The sequence below is a fragment of the Condylura cristata genome, unplaced genomic scaffold (assembly GCF_000260355.1).
Source record: "Condylura cristata isolate star-nosed mole 26May11 unplaced genomic scaffold, ConCri1.0 scaffold00013, whole genome shotgun sequence".
In the NCBI taxonomy this organism is placed as follows: domain Eukaryota; kingdom Metazoa; phylum Chordata; class Mammalia; order Eulipotyphla; family Talpidae; genus Condylura; species Condylura cristata.
In genome coordinates this window covers 20,627,504-20,640,595 of record NW_004567114.1, presented here as the reverse complement: position 1 = coordinate 20,640,595, position 13,092 = coordinate 20,627,504, and the positions used below count along the sequence as shown (strand labels likewise).

General features: G+C 41.0%; 1 protein-coding gene across 1 annotated transcript in view; it reads right to left on the bottom strand.

The window, feature by feature from the left end:
- TMED10 (transmembrane emp24-like trafficking protein 10 (yeast)) overlaps positions 1–13,092 on the bottom strand; it is a 33,748-nt gene that overhangs the window by 11,178 nt on the left and 9,478 nt on the right. Inside the window, exons 2-3 of the mRNA XM_004681683.2 lie at positions 6,443–6,554; positions 1,897–1,970 (exon numbers count right to left, since the gene is read on the bottom strand). Of these exons, the coding sequence (XP_004681740.1) occupies positions 1,897–1,970; positions 6,443–6,554 (186 nt within the window). The remainder of the gene's footprint in view (positions 1–1,896; positions 1,971–6,442; positions 6,555–13,092) is intronic.

Genomic DNA, 13,092 nt, shown 5'->3' with positions numbered 1-13,092 from the left:
GGAAGTGGCTTTAGCTTCCACCAGGGAGGGCCTTAACACATTTTTTTTTAAGTGAAATATAATTCAGAATCTCCTGAACCACGAAAATTTAAAAGATTTTCAACTTATTCTTAAACTCATCAAATAAGTTTTACTTGACTTCTTTTAAGACAGCCTGGAAGCAGAACCAAACAATTCAAAGCATACAGAACTGCCTTCCATTAACGACTGCATCTGTTGTTCCTACTTATTGTCTACAACTAACTCAGTCTAGTTTTGTTCAGCTGGACACCTAAACCAGAACAAAGCGGAAAGGCCCGAAGAGCTGCAATCGTGCTACTTTTCCTGCTGCAGAGTAAGCCAGTCCTTCCACTCTTCTTCCATTTTACGGTATTTCACTCCCAAGTCCTGACCAGAGGTAGAATAACTTGTATTTCTTCGTTTCTAAAAAATTCTCTTAAGTCACTAAAAGCAAATTCACGTTGCCTATATCCTACTTCTTCACATCCTTGGGCACTACTGCAGACTCTGATCTAAATAAGAATACACCTTACATTTCTGAAAAGATCCATCCTCCAGTTTTAAATAGTTCTTGTGGGCCCTCCCTGGTGGCGCAGCAGGTTAAAGCACTGCACTGAGAAGCTAAAGCCACTTCCGCATGAGTTCGATTCCTGCCTACCCCGGAGGTGACCACATGGTGCGGCAGACCTCTCCTGACACACCCGCTGCTCCCCTCAGCAGTGTACTTTGTCGATCTGTCTGTTCTGCTCCCCACTCTGTATCTGGTGAAGCCTCTCACCGCCCTTGAGCCTCTGGCCTGTACCCCCGTTCTGTATGTACAAATAAATAAATCTTTTAAAAAAAAAAAGTTCTTGTGGTTTTTCAAAGTTGCCCTTCATCTGAAGACCCATTTTATGCTATCCTCCACGTCTCATAATAGAGATGAAAGAGGCTCAGCTCACTTTTCTTTCCTCCTATACATCTCTTTACCACCCAAATAAATATCAGTATTTATTTCCCCAACACTACCTATCAGCAAAAATTTCTATTCATTACTTATAAACCAGACTCTTGTTTTTTCCTTCATCCTGCTCTCTTCCTTCATAGTTTGAAATTATTTTAACTGAAAGCTACTTCTGATAAAGTGTTTTCAAAAGACGGCACACTTAATTGTAAACAGCAATGAACCCAAGCCCTAGATATCGGTGAGTCCAGACAGCTGTCAATTTGGGAATAAAAGCCTTAAGGATAAAAAATAAATAAATAAATCACTTGTCTCAGGCTTAGATAATAAATAAAAGAATTTCAGCTTTTGAAATGAAAACTATGGCCCTCCCTAGTGGTGCAACAGGTTAAAGTATAGCACTATGAAGCTACCCGCAGCTACTGCAACTCGAGTTCGATCCCCAGCGAGAGAGGTGACCCACATGGTGTGGCAGACCTCTGCCAACCAGCCCGCTGCTCCCCTCAGCAGTATATTTCAGTCAATCAGCCTGTTCTGCTCCCCACTCTGTCTCTGGTGAACCCTCTCCACCCCAGTACCCCAGTTCCTATATGCACACACACACACACAAAAAACCCAAAAAACAGAAAACTATATGTAAAAAACCCCCCAAAGTACATGTATGTATATCTGGTTTCTGTCTCAAGACAGCTGATGACATAAATGTGTGTTTTACCATACCAACATTTCGGTAGGACAACTGGTTCAGCCCTTTGGATGACAGCACAACAAGAATAAATGTTCAAGGTTGCTAATACAACTTTTTCATCTTAATTAAGATTTTAGCTGACTGCCACGTGACTACTGAGAAGTGTGGTGTTCTGGGCAAAGCAAAACCTGCTGGCCTGCCCAGGTCACAGGAACCCTGTAGCGCAGCAGGCTACTGCTTCCTCTGGCTATTGCACAGGACATACCTCTTCGTAATTTTTCGCTTCCACTCCATGCTTCATGTCTAGGATCACGAGTTGGTCAGGTATCCGCCCTGTTCCTGTGAAAGAAATCAAAGGATTCATTGTGTAGAATTTTTAAAATTCCAGGAAATCACCCACCTACCCTCCCTCTCCCCAACCCTACTCTCTCAATAGAGGGAAACAGCCACAACTCCTCCCCCTACTCAGCTGCAGAAAATTCCTGGCTCTGGGTAAAATCACAAGCATTCCAGACAAAGCCTCTGTCTGTGTGGGGTGCCGGAAAGTAAGGAGAGCATGCTGTTGGCAAATGTCTCTGGGCAGGCGGGCAGGACAGAGACGTTGCAGCTGGTACCACAGAGGAGAGGAGACGGGAAAACACAGAAGTTTAGTGGATTTGGCAATAAAAAGCAAGAGCCCACAGTATAAAACTGTATAGTATATAGGTGGTGGGGACCAACTTAAGCTGTATTTCCACATCTGCAAAGGTTTCCTATCAAATTCTGAGAGGTCATGCTCATTAGGATTATTAGATACATTGGACTTCATGAATACAAGTATGAGTACTGAAAAGACAATGGCTTAACTATTATTCCACTTTAATTCAAACGTTTTGGTAAAGGTAAGGCCACTTACATTCACAAGATGACTATCCCACGAAGTCCTTTAGAGAGAATGGCCCAAGGAAAAGACTTTGTGATGGAAGTACAATGCTCAGAGGAGCTCAGAGAATTGTCCATTTGGGAGAGCAGGCCAACAGAACAACGTAACTACTGTAAGTTAATCTGCTCCAGCTTGTTCAAAATGGAATTTTAACCTTGAACTCATCCAAGAGGAGAAAGGGAAAGGCTTAGAGTCCCAGAGAACTGCTCAGCTCCAACCCCCTGGAATTCACCTGACTATAAGCAAACAACAGCCTGCATGTTTTGGGAAACATGCCATGGAACCACTGAAGTGCTTAAGCCACTTGCGAGACTGATGATAAACCCACAGAGAACAGTGCTCTATCTTTTCTGAAATGGACTGAGGTTAATCCAGAAACGGCTCACAGAGAATGCAGAGTGCTACAACTGGGCTGGAGTGTACAGTCTCTGCCTCCAAGTAGTTTGATGGCGACCTAAGGCCATCAAAACTTATACACAGATCAGCTACAGTAAAAACGCAAACAGTATAAAACTTTAAGAAACCCCACAAGCTGATCCAGATATCGGTTATGAAATTAAATGTAAGACGGACTTCACTTCATGGCTGAGCACAGGACAAAGTATTCTAGGCAGAAGGCAGAACCTGGGCAAAGTCTCAGATATTAAAATGACTATGGCACACTTAAAAGATAGCAAAGAAATTCTTCTGGCTCAACTAGAATGATGAATTTGAAAGCAATAGAAAGAATTCAGCAGGACAAAGAACAAATGTAAACAAGTCACAGCCAGTGCACCATGAGTTCAATCGCTTGCCAGGGAGGTGACCCACATGGCACAGCAGACCTCTGACCCCAGCAGCTCCTCTCAGCAGTGTATTTCAGTAGATTCGCCTATTCTACTCTCTGCTCTGTCTCTGGTAAACCCTCTCATCCCTCTCATGCCCCTGTGCCTCTGGCCTGTACTCCATTCATGTATGCATTAAAAAAAAAAAAAAAAAACACAAAACTTAAAAAAACACTCCGTAAGAGGTCTCTTCTCTTAAGTCCAATGGTCATATTGTCTACCACACATGCAATGACAGTTTTTGCTTCTCTTTCCTCATTTAAAGTTGTGAAATTCAAGCAGCTCACAGTCCCACCAGGTAGCTTGCTCCTAACAGAGCCTTCCCACTACCTCTGTTTGTAGAGTATTATTAGCATTATTCAAATACAAGTGAAACCACAAAGCAACAGACCTCTGGCTGCTAGGGGTCCAAAGCACAGATTTCTGCATAGAAAATCTGTTTATCTTGCAGTGTGGAAATGTGTTTGTGTGCGTGCGTGTGTGCTTGAAGCCCTGTGTTGCTTAAATGTCTCCTGTGTATTTGTCATACATTTGTAACTTTAAAATGTTTGGAGGTGGAATTAATGAAATATCTTGTTTCTTCTAAACTTCTTACATGCTGTGTGGTGCATGTAGATCCCTTGGAACTAATTGTTTAAAATTATTTATGCAAAATTTTATTTTTTAGAAAAAAATGTATACATATACATTATAGTGAGCACTGCGCCTCTGATTTCTTTTGTATTCTGTGTGACATGCACTGATTAAAAGATTGTCTGTTTCCAGGCAAGTGCAGAGAAAAGTTACCGAAGGGTCATTTTACAAAGGGACCTATGATGAAGTTTAGAAGAAACAAGATATTTCATTAATTCCACCCCCGAACATTTTAAAGTTACAAATGTATGACAAATACACAGGAGACATTTAAGCAACACAGGGCTTCAAGCACACACGCACACACACAAACACATATACACACTGCAAGATAAACAGTCCGGTCAGTGAGTGATGTGCTATTTGGAAGAAGCCACATTAACCCCCTACTGTTCTGAGGTAGCTCAACATCTCAGGGTTTTTGCTTTTCTCTACCACCTGACTTGTTGCTTTATTGTGTTTCAAAAGAATATGTAAGTTCTATGACATGAAGGGCTACTGTTTTATTCATGGTCATACTGTAACATCTGCAACAATGCTTGTATCTAAGGACACTAAATAAATATTCGCAGGGTGAATAAATGAATCAACAGAATAACTGAGGGAAGTACTCTACAAGAACCAAAAAGAAACTCACATTTACCCAACAAATAATAATCATGGCATAAAGGACAGAACAAACTAGACAGTCTAAAATCTGATTAGTAGTGGAAGAAAAGGCAGGGTAAGAGTACAAAGACTATTCAAAGCTGGATTTCATTTTATTTTTTAAAGATTTACCTATCTATGCATATAGAGCTGGGGTACAGCCCACAGGTACAGGGGGTAAAAGGATTCATCAGAGAGAGTAGTGGGTAGCAGAACAGGGAGATTGGCTGAAACACACTGCTGAGGGGAGCAGCGGTGAGACAGGAGAAGTCTGCTGTGCCATGTGGGTCAACCTCTGGAACAGGGATCAAACTCTTGTTGTAGTGGCTGCAATAACTTCATAGTGCTGTGCTTTTAACCTGTTGCACCACCAGGGAGGGCCCTAAAAGCTGGGTTTTAGATAAAACCTCCTTGAGCTTGAAAATCCTGATTCTGGTTTTTTTTCTATAGCCAGAGATCTTACTGCCACTACAGAGAAGGGAAACTTTTTAAATAGAGGAGGCCATGATGAAAGGTGTGTTTTAGGAAATACATCTAGTAGTAGTGCTAATAAAAGTCTGATGAGAGCCTAGAAATGATTTAGAAGTGATTTTGAAAACATAAACCAAAGTAGCCAAAAAGGTGGTGGTAATACTGGTGAAAGGGATTAGTTTGAAAGAGAGGCTCATGAATGAAGTCTGATATCCTTGTTGAGGTAACAGTGGGGCAACCATGTGGAAATGTCTATAATATTGTTGGAAGAGTCTAGAACTGGCAGGGGTGGGGACAGGAAGGAGGATATAGTCATGAACTCACCATTAAAATCCTTCAACCTTTTATTCTTAAACTCTTATTAGTTTGTTTACTTCAAGTGAATGTGATGTAACTTTTAAGCTAAGATGATCCACTTTAGATCAAGGAAGCCAATTCTTGGTTAACTGTCCAAAGCCCCTAATTGGTCTGCTATTCCTGAGAATCAAGTGGTGGTGCGGGCAGAGGTCCTTGCTCTTCCATCCTCTAAGATCACATATTCTGAACAACCTGTAAGTGTAAAATTGGCAGGTGTCCTTTTGTTACCAAATGAAGAAAACCTGAGAATAAAGTCGAATGGAAGCAAGGCAAGGCGGCACTACAAGAGAGTTAGGGTTCCAATGATCCTGTTAAAACCCTAACATCCAGCCATGCCGTAGGTCAGCACCACAGAGTGGACTTTCCGGCTCAGAAGAGTTAAATGGTCTTTCTCTCCTTTCTCTGTCAGCCAGTTTGAGTTATGTTCTGTGCTTTACAGGCCCAAATAACCCCAACTAAATACATACAGCTTTTAGGGTCTTGTGTCCTTGAAGTCAAAGAACAGGGAATGAAAAATTTTCACCCACTACCGAGCACAGATGTGATCAAGTAAACAAGCACGAATGTTCTTAGGGGAGCTGGGCCACAGAATGCACAGAAGATTCCATTGCAAGAAATCAGGATTAGGAAATAGCAAGTGCTCCATGGACCAAAACTGCTTCTGACTGCCAAATACTGGCAGTACAATACCCAACCAAACATGTCACTAGCATATAAACGCACTATTTACTAGCACCCATATGTCACCCAAGTCAGCTGGCACACTTCACAGCGTGGATGCCACGCCTGCTTCTGCACGTGGAGACTGCTACTCATGAACAGCTTTCCCTCACCTGTGCACGTGCCCTGCTAGTTGTAGTTTTCATTTCCTCTTCCTGCTGGCCAAAAAGAGAAAGTCACCTCTCCATAACCTGGGGAAAGACACTTAATTCAAGGAAAACATTCCGGTTACTTACCCTTACTCTCAAAACAGACTTCAAACATGTCATAATCTTCAGTGGTAAAGGCAAATTTCCCCTTGGTTGCATCCTCTTTGGAGTACAAAATATGACCAGCAGAGTCTGTAATCTAAAATAAAAAAGAATAGGCAGCAACACTCAGAGAACTTACAGAAAACTTTAAAATTTAAAGAAACACTGTCTATAAAAGTTAGCTGCTATGTCTCAGAATGATGACTGTTTCAATCATTCCTTAAAATAGGTACCAGATTAGAAGATGAAACCCAAATACAGAAAAGTTCACTCAACCTGCCACACTGCAGACTAAACTGTTGCAGGCACAGAAAGTCTTACCATACCAACCGACTGATAAAAAATCAGGCTTATCGCCAGAAAGAGAAAGAAAAATACCGGATGGTTTCACTCATAGCAGGAGTATAATGGACCAGGCGAGAAAATAACAAAAATAATGAACAACCATAGACCAGAGACATTCTGTGGGGGTGGAGTGGGGAATGGGATCAAAAACGGGGGGAGGGCGGGGGGAGGGAAATGCACGGGACTATGGTGGTGGCACAGGGGTGATTTGGTGATGGGAAACCCGTGGGGATTACAATTGAGATGAAAAAAATATGTGCAAAATGATGTAAAAATAAACTTTAAAAAAAAAATCAGGCTTATCAACAAAAGTTCATTTTATATAATGTAGACCAGTGTCACTGCCTAGGAAAGGGACATGTCACAACAACTAAAGCAAACAATAACCAAAAGAATATACTATACAAAAGGGAGGAAGATATATATAAGAACACATTTCTCTGTGAGACATATCTTGATGGGGTGGAGAACAGAACAGGGCAACTGAGATAAGGCAGAAGGGAAAGCAGCATCTGGAGAGGAGAGAATCTGGAGTGCTACCCGGCAAATTTCATGTTAATTATGTCACTGGCAACATGGGACTGAAGAAGGGAGACTCAAGGGCAAAAAAACGCAAGTTTCTTAAAGACACATCCATGGCTTCCACAAGTAACAATTTCTTGAGTAATGTTAGCACTCCAAACGTCAGCTGCTCTATTCCCGGAGAATGGCCATAAGCTCTGGTGACACAGCGTGTGTCGGTGAACGAATGGCCACCCACAAAGCAAGGGGGTGAGAGGGCGATGTAAGCGACTGGGGCTTCTCTCCCAGAGCACATGGCTGTGTGCAAAAGACACATCTCATTGCCTATGATAAGAACATGGAACACAAAACAGATTCTTCATATATGAAACTGGAGGTTCTAAAGCTGTTTGTAAAACAAGAGTCATTGTTATTGAGATTTTAAATAGAAAAGTTTGGTAGCACATATTAAGTTTATAAATTTAAAACACTAACTATTTTTAGATAGTGAGATTTCTTTTTTATAGTTCAGATTTTTTTCAACTTTATACAAGGCATGTACCACTTAAGGTCAGTAATAATGTGCTTTAATTTTTGTGACAAAACATAACTAAAGACTAGTTATCACCACTAAATAAATTTAGAATAAAAAGGGTTTTATGGCACATCTTCTAAATTGTCCAATAACAACAGTTAATATTAATCAAGTATCTTTTGCCATGATGTTGATCATTAAATCTGTCAAGCATTTAGATGCTCTTTGATCTGTGCTGGACAATGGGGACACATGGATATGTGAGATAGTTCCTGTGTTTAAAAGGGCTTCACGGTCTAAATGAGGAGTAGACTAGGAAATGAAGTAACATTACTGCACCATGCCACGTCCAATACCAGAGGTAAGCAAAGCTGCCACAGGATTATGGAAGGTCGGAGAACGTTCTTGGAGGAGGTGACATAGGAGCTGGGGCCTGCCAGACGGGGTGCAGTCAAAGGACAGAAATGGGTGAAAACATTCAGGACAGAAAAGATGGCAAATAGGAAGTCCTGAGGTCCAGAAAACAAAACAAAAACATGATGTCATCATAATACTAACATCTAGTATTTGCCTTACAGGTAAGAACTATTATTTTCTTCACATTCCTTAAGAAGAAACTTGAACCGCTATATACCAGAAGCATTTTGTGGGGGTGGAGTGGGGAATGGGATCAAAAACAGCGGGTGGAGGGAAATGCCCTGGACTATCGTGATCACACATGGGTGATATGATGATGGGAAGCCCAAGGGGATTGCAACTGTGATGGAAAAATGCACAAAATGATGTAAAAATAAACTATTATATTAAAAAAATACTCAATAAAATGCTAATCTCACCTGAAAAAAAAGAAGAAGAAACTGAAGAACACAAGGTTGCCAGATTCTGTATAATGGCAACACCATGCTAAGTTTAAACTTCATTTGTGCAAAGAGACAAGGCAAACAAGAACTCAAGAGAGTGATGTGATTCAATTTACAGTTTAGAAAGAAGACCCTGATAGTACTCAAGAGGAACAACACTAGCGATAAGACAAGTTAGGACACAATCCAATACACCAGGTGAGAAATGATGATGGTTTTGGTTATGGAGACAAAGTGGGACGAATTTAGAGAGAAGACAAAAAAAAAAAAATGTCCACAGGGATCAGACCAGCAACATGACTCAATCTGTGGGCCAGCAGAAGCCCACCGGGATTGGTGGACAGTGTGGCAAGCTGGGGAACCCCGGTCTCTCTCAGGGCGGAAACGAACGACAGCCAAGGCATGCCAAGTTTTCAGATAATCCAATTTTTCAAAAGAAATCAGACACTTTAATCTTTTTTTGAATCATTGCAAATTTTAAATCCTCTAAACCAATCTCAATGACTGAAAAACTATGTCAAGGTTGAACACAAAATGTCTACAGTGCCAAGTTCTTCTGGACCACCAACTTCTGGCCTCCGCAAAGGACAGGGAGAAAGCCGACTAAACTCACACAAAGTGCTGGCAGCACTGAGCTCTCAGCTGGGGGCATGGACCATGGGTTTCCAGTGGCAACACTAGCAGTCAAGATGCAGGACAAACTGCATCTGATTTAGACTGATGTAGACTCCAGGCTGACTGGTCTAGAAGGATAAGGGGAGTACCAGTTATGCTATAAACTTTACATAATCATCCACGGTCACAACAACCCCATGGAGAGTCTCCCTGTCCCTGTTTTACTAATGAATACACTGTTTTTCATGCCCATCGTCACAGAGTTAACAAATTGTGGATCTGAGTAAAAGTTATAAAATTCCTGCTCTCTCTCCATTCTATCTTGCCTCTCCACAAAAGGAATGTCCTTAAAGTGGAACGCACAACTGCCAGAAGACTAGCAGAATCCGATGGGCTCTTTGGATCAGTACAAGTCAGAAAGCCTCAGTGTCCTCCTGAGAGGGACATAGCATGCTTGGTCTTCATTCTCCACTTCAGAGGGATTAGCAGATAGCCAGAGAGTAGACAGAGGCCCTGCAGTGGATGAGTAAATAACCTACAAGGGAAAACTGAAGGAACCCTGAATATTTCTAAAGCTCATGTGGTACTGACAATACTTACTCTGAAATAACTAACTAAAAGAAAAATGCCCAATAAAGGACACTAGAACCCTGTACGCACACATACAACAGGGCGCAAAAGTTTGGGAGTGAATCCAACGCTAAGTAATGCATAGTCACCAGCATAGTGCCGTTCTTTCTTTCTTATGAATCTGTTCACTTATCAGAAATTCAAGTTTCCTACTCCCTATCTCCCAAAAGCACAATGACATTCCTTTTGTTTTTGAAAGAATTATTGATACATACAAAAAATGGCATACAGGGCAGAGGTGGGGGTGAGAGGATTCACCAGAGACAGAGGAGTGAGCAGAACAGTGGAAATACACTGCTGAGGGGAGCAGAGGGCGAGACAGGAGAGGTCTGCTGCACCATGGTCACCTCCCTGGCCAGGGATCGAAATCCTGGCTATGGATAGGACAGCGTCACATGCTGCCACGAGGGAGCCCCAACAATGGGGAGATACAAGGCAGGAATATCAGCTTGTCATGTTCCAAGCTAATCTAAAAATCTTAATTTGGATTTGGTGCTTATGAACAAAGTTGCAAACTTGGATAAAAACAACCCTTCATATCTGCTCAGTGTACCAGTTTAATTCTTAAGGGAGAAAAGGGTTCCAAGTTGCTCGACATATAAATGAAAGCAGCAGAGGCTAGAGGACAGGGGGATACATGCCAGAGTCACAGCATTCAACACCACAGGCGCCATCGTCTCCATGCTCAGGCAAGGGAAGAGGCCTTGAGCAAACCACCCAGCCTAATGGGGTTTGCGAGATTTGGCAAATACGTGCTTTTCTATCCTTGAAGAACACATTATGATCTTTTTGTGTTCTCCTAAAATATTAAAGAGATTTATTTAAAAAATAACTGAAGGACAGGAGCCTCTGTACATGATAAAGACGCCTAGATGCAGGTCAGAGAACTCTCACTAAGGCACCGGGAAAAAGCCTTCACTGAGTAAAAAGTATTTAAGACTGCCATGTTTTTCTGAAAGACTACAACTGGTACTCAGGAGGGGGAAAACTGTTTAAACTACACTGCACATCTTGGAAGAATCACTAACTGTGAACCTTCTATGACATCTGAAAATTTATTAAGGATTCATTCTAAGGCAAAGACTCAAATGTTCCATTTACTATCATTGCCTAGAGACCTAGAAAATTTACCTCTCAGATATAGCATGTAATAATTCTCTCAGAGCCTTCAGATTTCTACACTCCCAACAATCCTCAGCCGAGGTTTTTATCTGGGTATTTGGATATATAAGTAGGTAACTTAATTGACAGACTGAGCAAACTCTTACAAAGACTACAAGCATTCTAAGATCTTAGATTTTTCCTGAAAATTAATAGGTTTCCCAAACAGTTCATAACTCAACTATTTGGGAGTCAAGCCACTGATCTTAATGGAAAAATAAATTATACCCCTAACATTAACAAAAATCCATAAATGAGCAGCTAGCTAGAAAGAAGGAGTAGAAAACTGGGCCAGGTTCAATGACTAGCCAGAGATGGTAAAGGTGAAACAATGTTTGTTTGTTTTTTTAATTTTGTTTAATTAAAAAATTCTCTAGAACATGGTATCTTCAAAGATATAAAAGCACCTTAAAAGGTGTGATTTCTCAAGTACTTAAATCTCATTAGAAAACAACCTCAGTTATATGATAACTGCCACTTTCACCTACTTTAACAAATAATATACTTATATTTATTGCATAGTTCTTCTTAAACAAAGGTAATATCAAGCCATAAAATTTGCCTGTATGACATGAAAGAATGGGAAGTAATAAAGATGTTTCCAGATACCACCTTCTGAACAAAAGCAAACCAAAGTTCACAACTTTAAAACTGGGAGTAAAGTGTTTATTGTATATGCAGAGTAGCTGATAACAAGAATATGTGGCTACTCATATAGAAAGTGTCAAACTAATAAAACACTATGCCACTAGGTAATTGAAATCACTTGGAACTGGATTTTCTTGGACCATTCCAGGTAGCGGATGAAAGAAGATTCTTGAGTAGGTCCTGCTCCTGAAACCTGTCCCCCATTCAAAATACCGCACACTTCAAAAGGATCTTTAAGCCAATAAAGCAATAGGAATAAAAGAGAACAGAACTCACCTGGAGGAAGAAAACAAGAGGTACTATCAAGAATCTGCAGTGAACAAGTGATAACTGCACAATAAATGTGGCTCCATGTTCTCTGGAAGCCAAGATTAAAAGATTAAAAGAGAGACAAGTTGGGTTACACATTTATTTTCTGATGAAAGCTCACAGATTTCTCTTAAAGAGTTATTTTTTCTGAAATTAAACACAAAAAACAATTTAATGGAAAGGTCCTTGTAAAAGGACTGTGATGAAACAAAGACTCCATTTTCAACCAGGATCTAAAGATACAAGAGTGCATCTGGTGACCTTACGTGGTATCTGCTTGACGAATGCTCCAGTGCCTTTAATGCTATCACTTTCTGGCCATCGTAGAACCTCATGTCACTCACAAAATTTCCAGCCTTTCTTTAAAGTTACAAGACTAGCACCACTTTTGACCATTTACTGCTATCACCACTGTGTTAAAAAATGCCAAGAAAAAAAAGTCTTAAAATTAATACTATATGAAGCTGCCCTGGTGGTGCAGGAGTTAAAATCCAAGCACTATCAAGGTACCACCAGCCACTGCAGCATGGGTTCGATCCTGGCCAGGGAGCTGACCCACATGGTGCAATACACTTCTCACCTGCTGCTCCCCTCAACACTGTATTTCTGCCTGTTCTGCTCCCTACTACATCTCTGGTGGATCCTCTCATTTCCCCGCACCTCTGGCCTACACCCCAGTTTGTGTATGCATAAATAAAATGAGTCTTAAAAAAATTTATTATCCGTTCAGAGTTTGGTTTCTAATACCATTCTCGAATAAAAGGATCCAGAGCTCCTTGGAGAAATGACTAATGCCACGGCTGGGGCAGGAAACAGACAAGATGAGCTTGGCACATCTCACTGTGCAGAAAGTAAATGCTCAAAAACAAGACCAAAATCCACAAAAAATGGGCTTTTTTCAAAGGGCATGGGAGTCATAAAGCACTCCCAACAGACAGCTGAAACAATCTGAGTAATAAAAGTGTTGGATTGTTAATCCAAGGCATAAAATGAAGTATCCGTGCATCCATAAGACGAGAGAGGTACGGAGT